Source organism: Nycticebus coucang, chromosome 15 (genome assembly GCF_027406575.1).
Source record: "Nycticebus coucang isolate mNycCou1 chromosome 15, mNycCou1.pri, whole genome shotgun sequence".
In the NCBI taxonomy this organism is placed as follows: domain Eukaryota; kingdom Metazoa; phylum Chordata; class Mammalia; order Primates; family Lorisidae; genus Nycticebus; species Nycticebus coucang.
The window spans coordinates 58,915,513-58,927,630 of NC_069794.1; the positions used below are offsets into that span (position 1 = coordinate 58,915,513).

The 12,118-nt window shown below is 39.3% G+C and overlaps 2 protein-coding genes across 5 annotated transcripts in view; one reads left to right on the plus strand and one right to left on the minus strand.

Moving 5' to 3' along the window:
* CNMD (chondromodulin) overlaps window positions 1-12,118 on the plus strand; it is a 308,020-nt gene that overhangs the window by 123,019 nt on the left and 172,883 nt on the right. The window lies entirely within an intron of this gene.
* The window catches only part of ELF1 (E74 like ETS transcription factor 1), a 126,564-nt gene that overhangs the window by 18,924 nt on the left and 95,522 nt on the right, over window positions 1-12,118 (minus strand). For all 4 annotated transcript variants that reach the window (XM_053563794.1, XM_053563796.1, XM_053563795.1 and 1 more), the window contains 3 exons: window positions 9,297-9,477; window positions 5,104-5,211; window positions 3,257-3,424 (listed from right to left, as the gene is read on the minus strand). In XM_053563794.1, coding sequence (XP_053419769.1) covers window positions 3,257-3,424; window positions 5,104-5,211; window positions 9,297-9,477 — 457 coding nt within the window. The remainder of the gene's footprint in view (window positions 1-3,256; window positions 3,425-5,103; window positions 5,212-9,296; window positions 9,478-12,118) is intronic.

Here is a 12,118-nt window from a genome sequence, read left to right on the forward strand (position 1 = left end):
GGACCCAAGTGATCCTCCTGCCTCAGCCTCCTAACTAGCCAGGTGTACACCACCATGCTTAGCTAATACAGGTATTTTTTTTTTAATACAAGGTACACCAAATATGCCTGCCTCTCCTTCCACTTCCTCCACTTCTGCCACACCTGAGACAGCAAGGTCAACCCTTCTTCCTTCTCCTCCTCCAAATAATGAGGATGAAGACCTTCAGGGTGATCTGCTTCCACTTAATGAACAGTAAATACACTTCTTCTTATCATTTTCTTTCTTCCAGCTTACTTTATTATAAGAATATAGGACATAACCGATCAACATGTTTTGTCATTTGTATTGTTTATGTTATCAACAATGCTTTCAGTTAACAGGCAGCTTATTAGTCAAGTTTTGGGGAGTCAAGAGTTATGCACAGGTTTCTGACTGCACAGGGGTCAGTGCCCTCCCCTTCCACATGGTTTGAGGGTCAACTGTAGAAGCATACTGTTTTGTGTCTGGCTTCTCTCCCTTACATAATTATATTGAGATTCACCCATTTTTGTTGTATGTATCTACAGTATATTCTCTTTTATCGCTGAGTGGTATTTTATAACTGTTTATCCAACCATCAGCTGATGGACTTTTGGATCGCCTCCAGTTTTGGTCAATTGCAAATAAGGCAGCTAAAAACATTCATGTACAAGTTTTTCTACATGTGCTTTGATTTCCTTTGAGTAAATACTCAGTAGTAAAATGGCTGGGTCACGGGGTAAGTATACATTAGATTTTCAAGGCTGGGTGTGGTGGCTCATGCCTGTTTGGGAAACTGAGGCAGAAGGACTGCCTACAGCCAGAAGTTTAAGATCAGCCTGAGCAACATAGTAAGACCCTGTCTCTAAAAACCATTTAAAATTCAGCAGGGCATGGTGGTGGGCACCTCCATTTCCAGCTACTCAAGAGGCTACAGCAGGAGGATCACTTGAGCCAGGAGCTTGAGGTTCAAGTGGAGCTACTGATGACACCACTCTACTTGATCTCAGGCAATTGAGCAAGACCCTGTCTCAAAAACAGTATTGACAACAAAAAACTTTTATCATCTTGTTTTATTGAAAAAAAATTTTTTAAAGAAACTGACAAGGCACGGTGCCTGTGGCTCAAGCAGCTAAGGCACCAGCCACATACACCTGAGCTGGCGGGTTCGAATCCAGCCTGGGCCCGCCAAACAACAATGATGGCTGCAACCAAAAAAATAGCCGGGTGTTGTGGCAGGCACCTGTCGTCCCAGCTACTTAGGAGGTGGAGGCAGGAGAATCACTTAAGCCTAGGAGTTGGAGGTTGCTGTGAGCTGTGATGTCACAGCATTCTACCCAGGGTGACAGTTTGAGACTCTCAAAAAAAAAAAAAAAAACTGACAAAAACTGTTTTTCCCCACAACTTTCTTCTTACAGTAAGGTGGGGCAATCACAGGGCTCACCTCATTTGTTTCCTGTCTCTCAGGGATCACTGGCTTTTGTTGACTGATGTCCGATTTCCTCAGTACCATTGTTTCATGTATTTTGTCTGTGGTTTTAGTTGTTTCAGGTGGGAGGGTAAATCCATGTTCTGTTATTCCACCTTGACTAAAAGAGGAAGTTCCACCTGGTCTTTTTTAATAGGCTTATTCTTTGACCATGTTTTTTTTTTTTTTTTATTAACAATGTTATTCTTTGACTATGTTTTTTATTTCTTTTTGCTTTAAAAATTACAATTCTATTCATGTAAAGCTTTTATTGATAATTCTATTACCTGTGGTTCTTAGAGAATTAACCCTACAGCTTTCTATGTCTGTTGCTTCTCATTCAGGAAGTATCATCTTCATGTATTCTGTGATACCAAAATGTGAATACACCTTCAACAAGGCTTTATCTGAGGAAATAAGTGTGTTCTAGGTAGAATGTGTAACCCACCAGAGCAATTTTACAAGAGCTTCTGCCTGGTCCCCAAAGTTATTACCATCCTGGGCCACTTTTATGTTAATTACCTGGCTAGGAATTCCTAACGTTAGTGATAGTTTTAAGTCTAATCACAAATCTAGGGTAACACAGGCCTAAGATTATGAATTCTCAAGAATTTATAGAGAATAATTTTTCTATTCAGAGACCTGGCTGAGAAATAAATACAAGCTTCCTTAACATCCATCTATGCCAGTGAGTGGATGTTTCCCCTCCCAGGGGGATAGCCCATCAAGGGTCTCTGTCTAATACCCCATCTTATATCGGCTCAAGACCTAAGCTTCTGCCTCTACATGGGCACTAAAACCAAACCCCTTGATATGTCCTTCTTAGCTCTTCAAAGCTGCTGTAGTGTCAGCTCATGCTTAATTATTTTTACTTTCCTCTTTATTTTTGGCTCTTGAAATTTCCCTTACTTTCATGGAAACTTAGGTTACTGGGTGGCTGGTGATACCATTAACAAAGATAGGGCGGCGCCTGTGGCTCAGTGAGTAGGGCGCCGGCCCCATATGCCAAGGGTGGCGGGTTCAAGCCCAGCCCCGGCCAAACTGCAACAAAAAAAATAGCCGGGCATTGTGGCAGGTGCCTGTAGTCCCAGCTGCTTGGGAGGCTGAGGCAAGAGAATTGCGTAAGCCCAGGAGTTAGAGGTTGCTGTGAGCCGTGTGACGCCACAGCACTCTACCTCTCACTCTACCCTCACCCACCTGAGGGTGGTACAGTGAGACTCTGTCTCTACAAAAAAAAAAAAAAAAAAAGATAAATATACTCAAAATACTAAACAAGCAGGAATAGAATCAGAAGACAATGAAAATGAAATGAGTATCAGACTTAAATTTGTGAAAAGGTAAAAATTCCCATTTAACACATTCTAGCAGTTTCCTCTTCAATTACTTACCAACTGATTTTCAACTCATATTTTTCTAACTGGAATCTTATACTAGAATCACCAGTACAGACTGGTGACTTTTTCATCCTATGCCCCTTGGAAGGTAGCTGACCTTCCCTTATCCCCAAGTGCTTTATGAACTTGGATAAAAGGGTTTAGATAAAAATTTGAGGCTTTAAAAAGCTGGAAAATCCCTGTTCTATGAGACAGACCAAATAATTTTAATTGCATAAAATAATTTAACTTAAAAAAATGACCCCAATATGAAGAAAACTTCTTAATTTATGTTTTATATCCTGATTTTTTTCTCTTACAGAAGTTTTGGCTGGTGTGGAAATATCCTTGAATAAAAAATATATCTAGATTTCACACGAAGACTTTGACTGCCCTAAGCAAGTTGACCACCCACCTTTCTTTCTCTTAGGCTGCTCTGGCGAGGAGGCTCCTGGTGAGTCTGCATATTTCTCTTGCACCTGCTGAGTTTCCATCACTTCAGGAATCCCATCTAATGTGACAGATACATGGGTGACTGGGGCAACAACAATGTCATCTTCAGATGAGCTGAATATGTTATTGTCTAATGGAAATAAAACCAACTAATTATACATTACAAACCAAAAACAATTTCATAAATCATGTCCTGTTTCTATGAAGATTAAACCAGAAATAAAATCTCAAAATCTATTCCCTGATTTTTATTTCCTCCTTCCTAAATTAAGTACTCTCTACCAGTCCAGATTTGACTGGACTATATCAAAGTCTTTTTTCTTGCTTGACTTCCCAGCACCAGTCTATCTCGTCTCTCTCCTCTCCATTCCTCACACTGTTGCTAGTTATCTTCTGATATGTTTAAGTCACATCTGACTGTATGCCTCAACACAAATACTTTAACCCCCGAAAATCAGAAATAAAAATAAAATTCACATATTTTCCCATAGTTTGTAGAGAAAAAAAGATAAGAACTCAACTCTTTTTATACATATATATATTACATATTTATATATAGAAAGATAAGAACTCAACTCTTTCTATACATATATATGTATAGAAAGAGTTGAGTTCTTATCTTTTTTCTGTCTATCCATCTGGCATGCTTTTCAAAGCTTCCACAATCCAGACTAAAACTACCTTTCCAATCTCACTTCCCACCCACATGAAGCTTATACTTCAGCTACACCAAAACACTTTAATTTCACATTGTTTTTCTTTCTTTTCTTTCTCTCTCTTTTATTTATGAAGTCTGTGTCTTTGGCTCAATCCATTCGCTCCAGCTCAAATGCTCTATCCTATCTCTTCCACCAATTACAAACTTATTTGTCATTTATAGCCCAGATCAAAACACTCCCTTAATAAAGTCTGCCTTGGCTCGGCGCCTGTGGCTCAAGCAGCTAAGGCGCCAGCCACATACACCAGAGCTGGCGGGTTTGACTCCAACCGGGGTCGCCAAACAGCAATGACAACTGCAACCAAAAAATAGCCAGGCGTTGTGGCAGGTGCCTGTAGTCCCAGCTACTTGGGAGGCTGAGGCAAGAGAATTGCTTAAGACCAGGAGTTGGAGGTTGCTGTGAGCTGTGATGCCAGCGCACTCCACCCAGGGCAACAGCTTGAGGCTATCTCAAAATAAAATAAATAAAAAGCCTGTCTCTGGTGTCTCCCTGAATACTTTCCTATCACTCTGGTGGCCTTTATTTTTGGTTTTTACAGTTAGTACCTTCAAAATTAAACTGTCATATATACTTGCATATTATGCTACTGTCTAATAAACTATTGCTACGCATATAACAACTATTCAACAAATATCTTGGCTTGATTTAGTAATAATTAATTTTATGAGTTTGACTATGTCCCAAAGCAGAACATGGATTTAAAAGCAATTCAATAATGTGGTAGGAAATTTTATGCCATGAAGTATTAGTAAAATCTGCAACAGATTTTTCCCTATTCACTGAGGATTATCTATGGAGATGACTAAATTATATCATTCCAATTTTAGTATATGTGCTGCAGAAGCAAGCACAAGAGATGACTAAATTATAACAGTTTGGAACCTAAATACTCAAATACTTTCACCTATGAAAGTAAGAGAAAAAATTTTGCATAATCTATTTGATAACTCATAAATTACTTTTCTTCCTAAAGGCTTCATTTCCCAAATTAAGATATCTTCTCTAATCTCTTGATATTTACCATCTAATATGAGAGATGGCAAGAATAATTTAGCAAAGTACATATAAACGAACAGTCATGAACACTCACTTAATCGTTTTTCATCCAACATAGGGCCAGGAGAATCCATATTGAGGAGGGCCTCAGCAGCCTCAATAGTTTCAATCGTCTCATCCCCATCAGGACAAGAAGCCTCCACTATAATATATTTAAAGAAAAAAATAAAATTACCTACAAGACATCTATTACTCTGAAATTCATACACTGCTATGCTATCCTTATCTCTTTCTTCCCTGGGAGCTTCTCAAAGGGACTATACTCCTTGTCCTTCCCCATTCTGGAATAAGGAAAGGTATTCTCCCCTTACAACACTGCTTAGACAAGGATGGAAGAATTAAACAAGGGTTCAGTACGTCAGGAGATAAGGGGAAGGAGAAGAAATATACAAATAGAAAAACCTGCTTTTCAAGAAATGGCTTCCTTTTTTGGACCCATTCCACACAAGTTCTGTTCTCCAGGAAGGAAGGAGCCTATCTATCACTACATCCCAACAACGAATAGAAACTTCAAATCTGATTAATCCAATTCCCTTATTGATAAGGAAGAAAATAAGTCTTGATTCACCAAAAAGCATTCATTAGTTGCTCTGAACAAAAAAAGTGAATACATGGGAAAAATGCTCTCTAAAAAATAGGCCAGTCATGGTGGTGCGAGCCTATAAATCGTAGCACTGTGGGAGGCTGAAGCAGGAGGATCACTTGAGGTCAGGAGTTTGAAACCAATATCAGTACCACTGAAACCCCATCCCTACAACAAAATAGAAAAATTAGCTGGGTGTACTGGTGTATGCCTGTAGTACCAACTACTCAGGAGTGTGAGCCAGGAGGATAGCGTGAGTCCAGGATTTTGAGTGAACCATGATGACACCACTGCAATCTAGCCTGGGTGACAGAGAAAGACTGTCTGAAGAAAAAATAAAATAAAATAAAAAGTATAACACAAAAATTAGATATTGTCAACAAACGTTATCACATGGGAGCTCTGCTACTTGTTATCTTAACTTAGACAAGCCATTTAATTTAACCAGATTTCCTTTTCTATTATGAGAATCATATAAATAATATATGCTTTTTAACAATAAAAGAATGTGCTAAAAGGAAAATGACATTTTTGTGGCATTCTTGAAAAAATATAGTTCCTTACCCCAATCATGAGAAAACATTATAAAAGTAAAATTGAGGTACATTCTACAATATATTTAATCAGTATTCTTCAGAAGTGTCAAAGTTCTCAGAAATAAACAAAGACAGACACTGTCACAGAAATAACTACTAAGTAGAATATGAGGTTCTGGGTAGGATTCTGGAACAGAAAAACACTGGTGTGAAACTAGTGAAAGACAAATAAGGTGTAGGTTTAGTTAATATTGTGAACAGAGTTGACTTCCTGTTCTTAATAAATGTACATAAGATGTTAATGTTAAGGAATCTAGGATGAGGAATATAAGGGAACGCTTTGTACTATCTTCGTAATTTTTCTGTAAGTCTAAAAGTAACAATTTAAAAGTTTTTTTTTTTACTATCATCAGGCTGGCTGGGTGCCCGTAGCTCAGTGGTTAGGGCACTGGCCACATGCTCTGGGACAGGTGGGTTCAAATCCACCCCGGGCCTGCTAAACAAAACAAACAAACAAAATAGCCAGGCATTGTGGCAGGCGCCTGTAGTCCCAGCTACTAGGTAGGCTGAAGCAAGAGAATCAATCGCTTGAGCCCAAGAGTTCGAGGTTGCTGTGAACTATGACACCACGGCACTCTACCAAGGGTGACAAAGTGAGACTGTCTCAATTAAAAAAAAAAAAAAACACCATCATAGGGCTTAGCATATAGTAAGTATTCAATAACTGAGTTATTATTTATTTTGGTTGTCATGATTACATTTACTGCTATAAAAGTAACTATAATTTTATTCAGTTCCAAATCAACCCTGTGTTCTTTCCTCCAGCTATTGCTAGCTTCTATCTTGAGTTCCCAAAACGTTTTTAGTCCAGTTTTCCAAATGATAGAAGACAGAAACTCACAATTCTTCATTCACCTTCCAGTCTATTTTTATGTGTCCTTGGGTCATCTATAAGACTATATATATATATCATCCACAGATATAACCACACCTATAGCATTTTAGGTGCTATGACAAAAACATTAGCCCAATTTCTATCCCTTTAGTCTTAAATCTGTGCCACAAAGCACTTTTTATTTTATTATCTTTCATAAGATTTTCAATATGATGGATGAAAATAATTATTTAATAAAGAAAGTAATTCTCTTGGTCATACTGGACATTTAGTATTTTTTCACTTATTACAAGACTCTTCAAATTCTTTGCCCATTTAAGGTTGTTACTGATTCATAAGAACTCTGTGTAAATTAAAGATATTAACCCTCTATATACCACAAAAATTGTAAACAGTTTTAATCAATTGTCATCTGCTGGCTTGGCACCTGTAGCACAGTGGTTAGGGAGCCAGCCACATACACCAAGGCTGGCAGGTTCGAACCCAGCCCAGGCAAGCAACAATGACAACTGCAACAGAAAAATAGCCCGACGCTGTGCTGGGCGCCTATAGTCCCAGCTACTTGGGAGGCTGAGGCAAGAGACTTGCCTAAGCGCAAGAGTTTGAGGTTGCTGTGAGCTGTCATGCCAAGGTACTCTGCCCAGGGCAACAGCTTGAGACTCTGTCTCAAAAAAAAAAAAAAAAATTGTCATCTGCCTATTTATTTCAGTATATTGTTTTTTTAGCATAAGCAAGCTTTCGATATTTATCATCAAAATCAATCCATATTTTTCCTTTTGAACTTTTTTCACCTAATTTTTATGCATTGAAAATCTTTCGTTACTTTAAAATAAAATATTCAACATTTTTAAGTTTTTTAAATGGTTTCATTTGTTATATTACATTTTTTAATACACTTGCAATTTACTTTGGTAAATCGAGTCATTCTTTCCTTCCCCTCTGATTTAAAATGCCACCATGTCATATGTTAATAACTTAACTAGACCAGAAGCTACATCTAGTCTTAATATTCAGTTCTAAGACACTGGGCTATATGCTATAGACAAGTAGCCACCATGTCTGCCAATACATCTCACTACGTCTTTTTCTGGTATACAATCTTTTGTGAATAAAGATGAAAATATTTGCTTCCAAATAATTTTCTCAAATTTCCCAACATCTCTGGCCAAGATATATGAATATCAATGCACAGAAGGAGAAAGCATACACTAATTTCTAAAACTGATGAAAATAACATTATCACTACTTCACAATTTATGTAGTCCACTCTTCAAGGTTAAAATATCTTCCTAGTTCTGACTGAACTAGAAGAGAATCGTCTATAAATCTCAGCAATCTTTTTTGGGTCATGGCCTACAATTTTGCTTCCTGTGGCAGTAGTTCCTATCTCTTGCTCTGGAGACAATTTCTAATTTTGCTCTCAGGAATACAGAAGTAGGCATAATAATAATGTACTCAGTGAGCTGGGTGCAGGGGTACAGTGATGCTCGCCTGTAGTCCCAGCTACTCTGTAGACATGGGGGGGATTGTTTGAGCCCAAGAGTTTGAGTCTATGCTGGGCAACATAACAAGACCCGCATGTCTTAAAACAAACAAAGTACTCAGTGAAGACCTGATGACCTGAGTAAGTTTGGTTCCTGTTACATGCCTATTTTGTCACAGTCATCTCAATATATTTAGGAAAGAAGAAATGGGAGAAAGGCCAACCATAGTGGCTCCTGCCTGTAATCCTAGCACTTTGGGAGGCCAAGGTGGGGGGTTCACTTGAGCTCAGGAAGTTTGAGAACAGCTTGAGGAAGAAAGCAAGATCCCATCTCTACCAAAAAAAAAGGAAAGAAAAATTAACAGGGCGTAGTGATGCCTGCCTGCAGTCCAAGCTAATTGGGATGCTAACACAAGAGGATTGCTTGAACCCAGAAGTCTGAGACTGCTGTGAGCTAGGCTGAGGCAATGGTACTCTAGCTTAAGGCAACACAGTGAGACTCTGTATTAAAAGAAAAAAAAGAAGAAAAATAAAAGGGAGGTGCCAAAGCAGTACAGAACACATCAGAGGAGATAGTAAATGTAATTTCCTTTTCTAGGCAGGGCTCTAGCTTCTGCAGGTAATGAAGTTACTTAAAATCAAGGTAAGGACTTTTTATGACCCCCAACCTCAAGACTAGGACATTGCCTAAAACTGTGCTACATTAAGATTCCACTGTGGACAAACGCACCTGTAAGGGTGATGTCATCATCATCGTCATCTATGATTTCTTCTTCGGCAACATCCAGTGAGCTCTCAGTAATCATGTCATTGGGCTCCTCCACACAGGCTAGACCAGCGTAACTGTTGAGAATATCAGCACCAGGTACATGTTCCACAATGACAGCAGGAAAAATAGCTGGATCACCAAGCTGGAAGCATTGCGAAGAGATGAGAAAAAATAAAGAATTAACGAAGTTTTGCTTTTGTTAAATACAGCTCAATAATATTTTATATTGGATATTGATTTAGGTTTTACGTCAATAACTACTTGTATCTTGACAATCCTACTAGGCTGCAGAGAACATGTATCTGCTAAGACCAAATAGAATGGGCATGGTGGCTCATGCCTGTAATCTCAACACTTTGGGGGATTGTTTGAGACTGGGAGTTCAAGAGCAGGCTGGGCAACAGAACAAGACCTCATCTCCACAAAATATAGAAAAATTAGTCAGGCATGATGGCACATCCCTGTAGTTCCAGCTACTCGGGAGACTGAGGAAGGAGGATCACAGAAATTAACTCATTTTCTGTTTTTAGTAGAGATGGGGTCTTGTTCCTGCTCAGGCTGGTCTCAAACTCCTGAGCGCAAGGGATCCTCCAACCTGGACCTCCCAGAGTGCTAGGATTACAGGTGTAAGCCACCTCACTTGGCCCCTTAAAAAATCATTTTTATTTTGAGGCAGAGTCTTATTCTGTAGTCCTGTGTAGAGTGCTGTAGAATCATAGCTCACAGTAACCTCAAACTCCTGGGCTCAAGTGATCCTCCTGCCTCAGCCTCCAGAGTAGCTGAGACTATAGATGCCCACCACAATGCCCAGCTAGTTTTTCTATTTTTATTTTACTTATTTATTTATTATTATTATTATTTTTGTGTGTGTGTGGTTTTTGGCCAGGGCTGGGTTTGAACCCGCCACTTCTCGTGTATGGGCTGGCGCCCTACTCCTTTGAGCCACAGACACACCCTTTACTTATTTATGAGACAGAGTCTTACTCTGTTCCTCTCAGTGGAGTGCCATGGCATCACAGCTCACAGTAACTGTAAACTCTTGGGCTCAAGTGATCCTCTTGCCTCAGCCTCCCCAGCAGCTGGGACTACTGGTGGCTGCCACAATGCCCACTCTTGCCCGAGCTGGTCTATAACTCTTGACCTCAAGCAATCCACCTACCTCAGCCTCCCAGAGGGTTAAGATTACAAGTGTGAACCACTGCACTCAGCCTAAACATTTATTTTTAAATTTTATTTTACCTATTTATTTTTTAGAGACAAGGTCTCTCACTATGTTGCTCAGGCTGGAGTGGAGTGGCTATTCATTGGTGCGATCACAGTGAACAATATTCTTGAACTCCTCGGCCTAAGGTGATCTTTCTGCCTCAGCTTCCCAAGTAGTTGGGACCACAGATGCAAGCCAATCACCCAGCAAGCAACTTTTCTATTTTCCTTAAGTGCGTTGTATAGAAATTATTATTTATGGTTTCTCAGCTCAGCAGCTTCAATATTTAAAAATTAATGTTTATAGAATTGAGATATTACTTTTATCAAAAGAATTTAATTGCCTAAATTAAACACATATCATAAGTCCTAAATAGATACTATCTTTGCTTTCATGAACACTATGCTATATTCTGAAATTTATAGGTAATGACCCTAAAACATATTTAGATCGTTTTATTTCAAAAACATTTGTTCCTGTTTCAGAAAGGAGGAAGTTAGCCAAAAGTAACTGGGGCTCTTCAAATCATAAAACAAGTTTTAAAACTTGTGAAAACTAGGAAGGTCAAAAATCATACTATAGAAGCAGGGTGTGGCAGTGCACATCTGTAGTCCCAGCTACTTAGGAAGCTAAAGAGGGAGGATCACTTGAGGCCAGGAATTTGAAGCTGTAGTGAGGTATGAGCACATCTGTAAATGGTCACTGCACTCCAGCCTGGGCAACATGGCAAGACCACTATCTCTTAAAAACAGAAATAAAGGGCGGCGCCTGTGGCTCAGCGGGTAGGGCGCCGGCCCCATATGCTGAGGGTGGCGGGTTCAAACCCAGCCCCGGCCAAACTGCAACAAAAAAATAGCCGGGCGTTGTGGCGGGCACCTGTAGTCCCAGCTACTCGGGAGGCTGAGGCAAGAGAATCGCCTAAGCCCAAGGATTTGGAGGTTGCTGTGAGCTGTGTGACGCCACGGCACTCTACCGAGGGCGATAAGGTGAGACTCTAGTCTCTACAAAAAAAAAAAAAAAAAACAGAAATAAAATTATACTATAACACACACACTCCACACAGACGATATATATAAACATATATAATACATGTATACATATATTTACATATATAAATTTATATATTTATATTTACATATAAAATATACTTACATTTTTATATGTATAATGTAAATATATATGTGTGTTTGTGTGTGTATATATACATATATATGTGTGTGTGTGTTATATATATATATATAACACACACACACACATATAAAAATGTCCAAGGCAAAGTCATTTGGCTTTTCCTTTCCCTCTTTGGGAAGTGACTAGTGTACATGCAATCCAACCTAGCATGATGATGCTCTTATTAAAACACTTCTAATAGCTCAAGCTGAGCTCCTATCCTTCTGTCACATGACTTCATTTTATGCTGCAACAACCCTATGCACAAGGTAAGAATAGTGCTCATCTCTCCATCCACTAATATTACGATGAGGAATCAAGAAACTTGGGCGGCGCCTGTGGCTCAGTGAGTAGGGCGCCAGCCCCATATGCCGAGGGTGGCGGGTTCAAACCCAGCCCCGGCCAAACT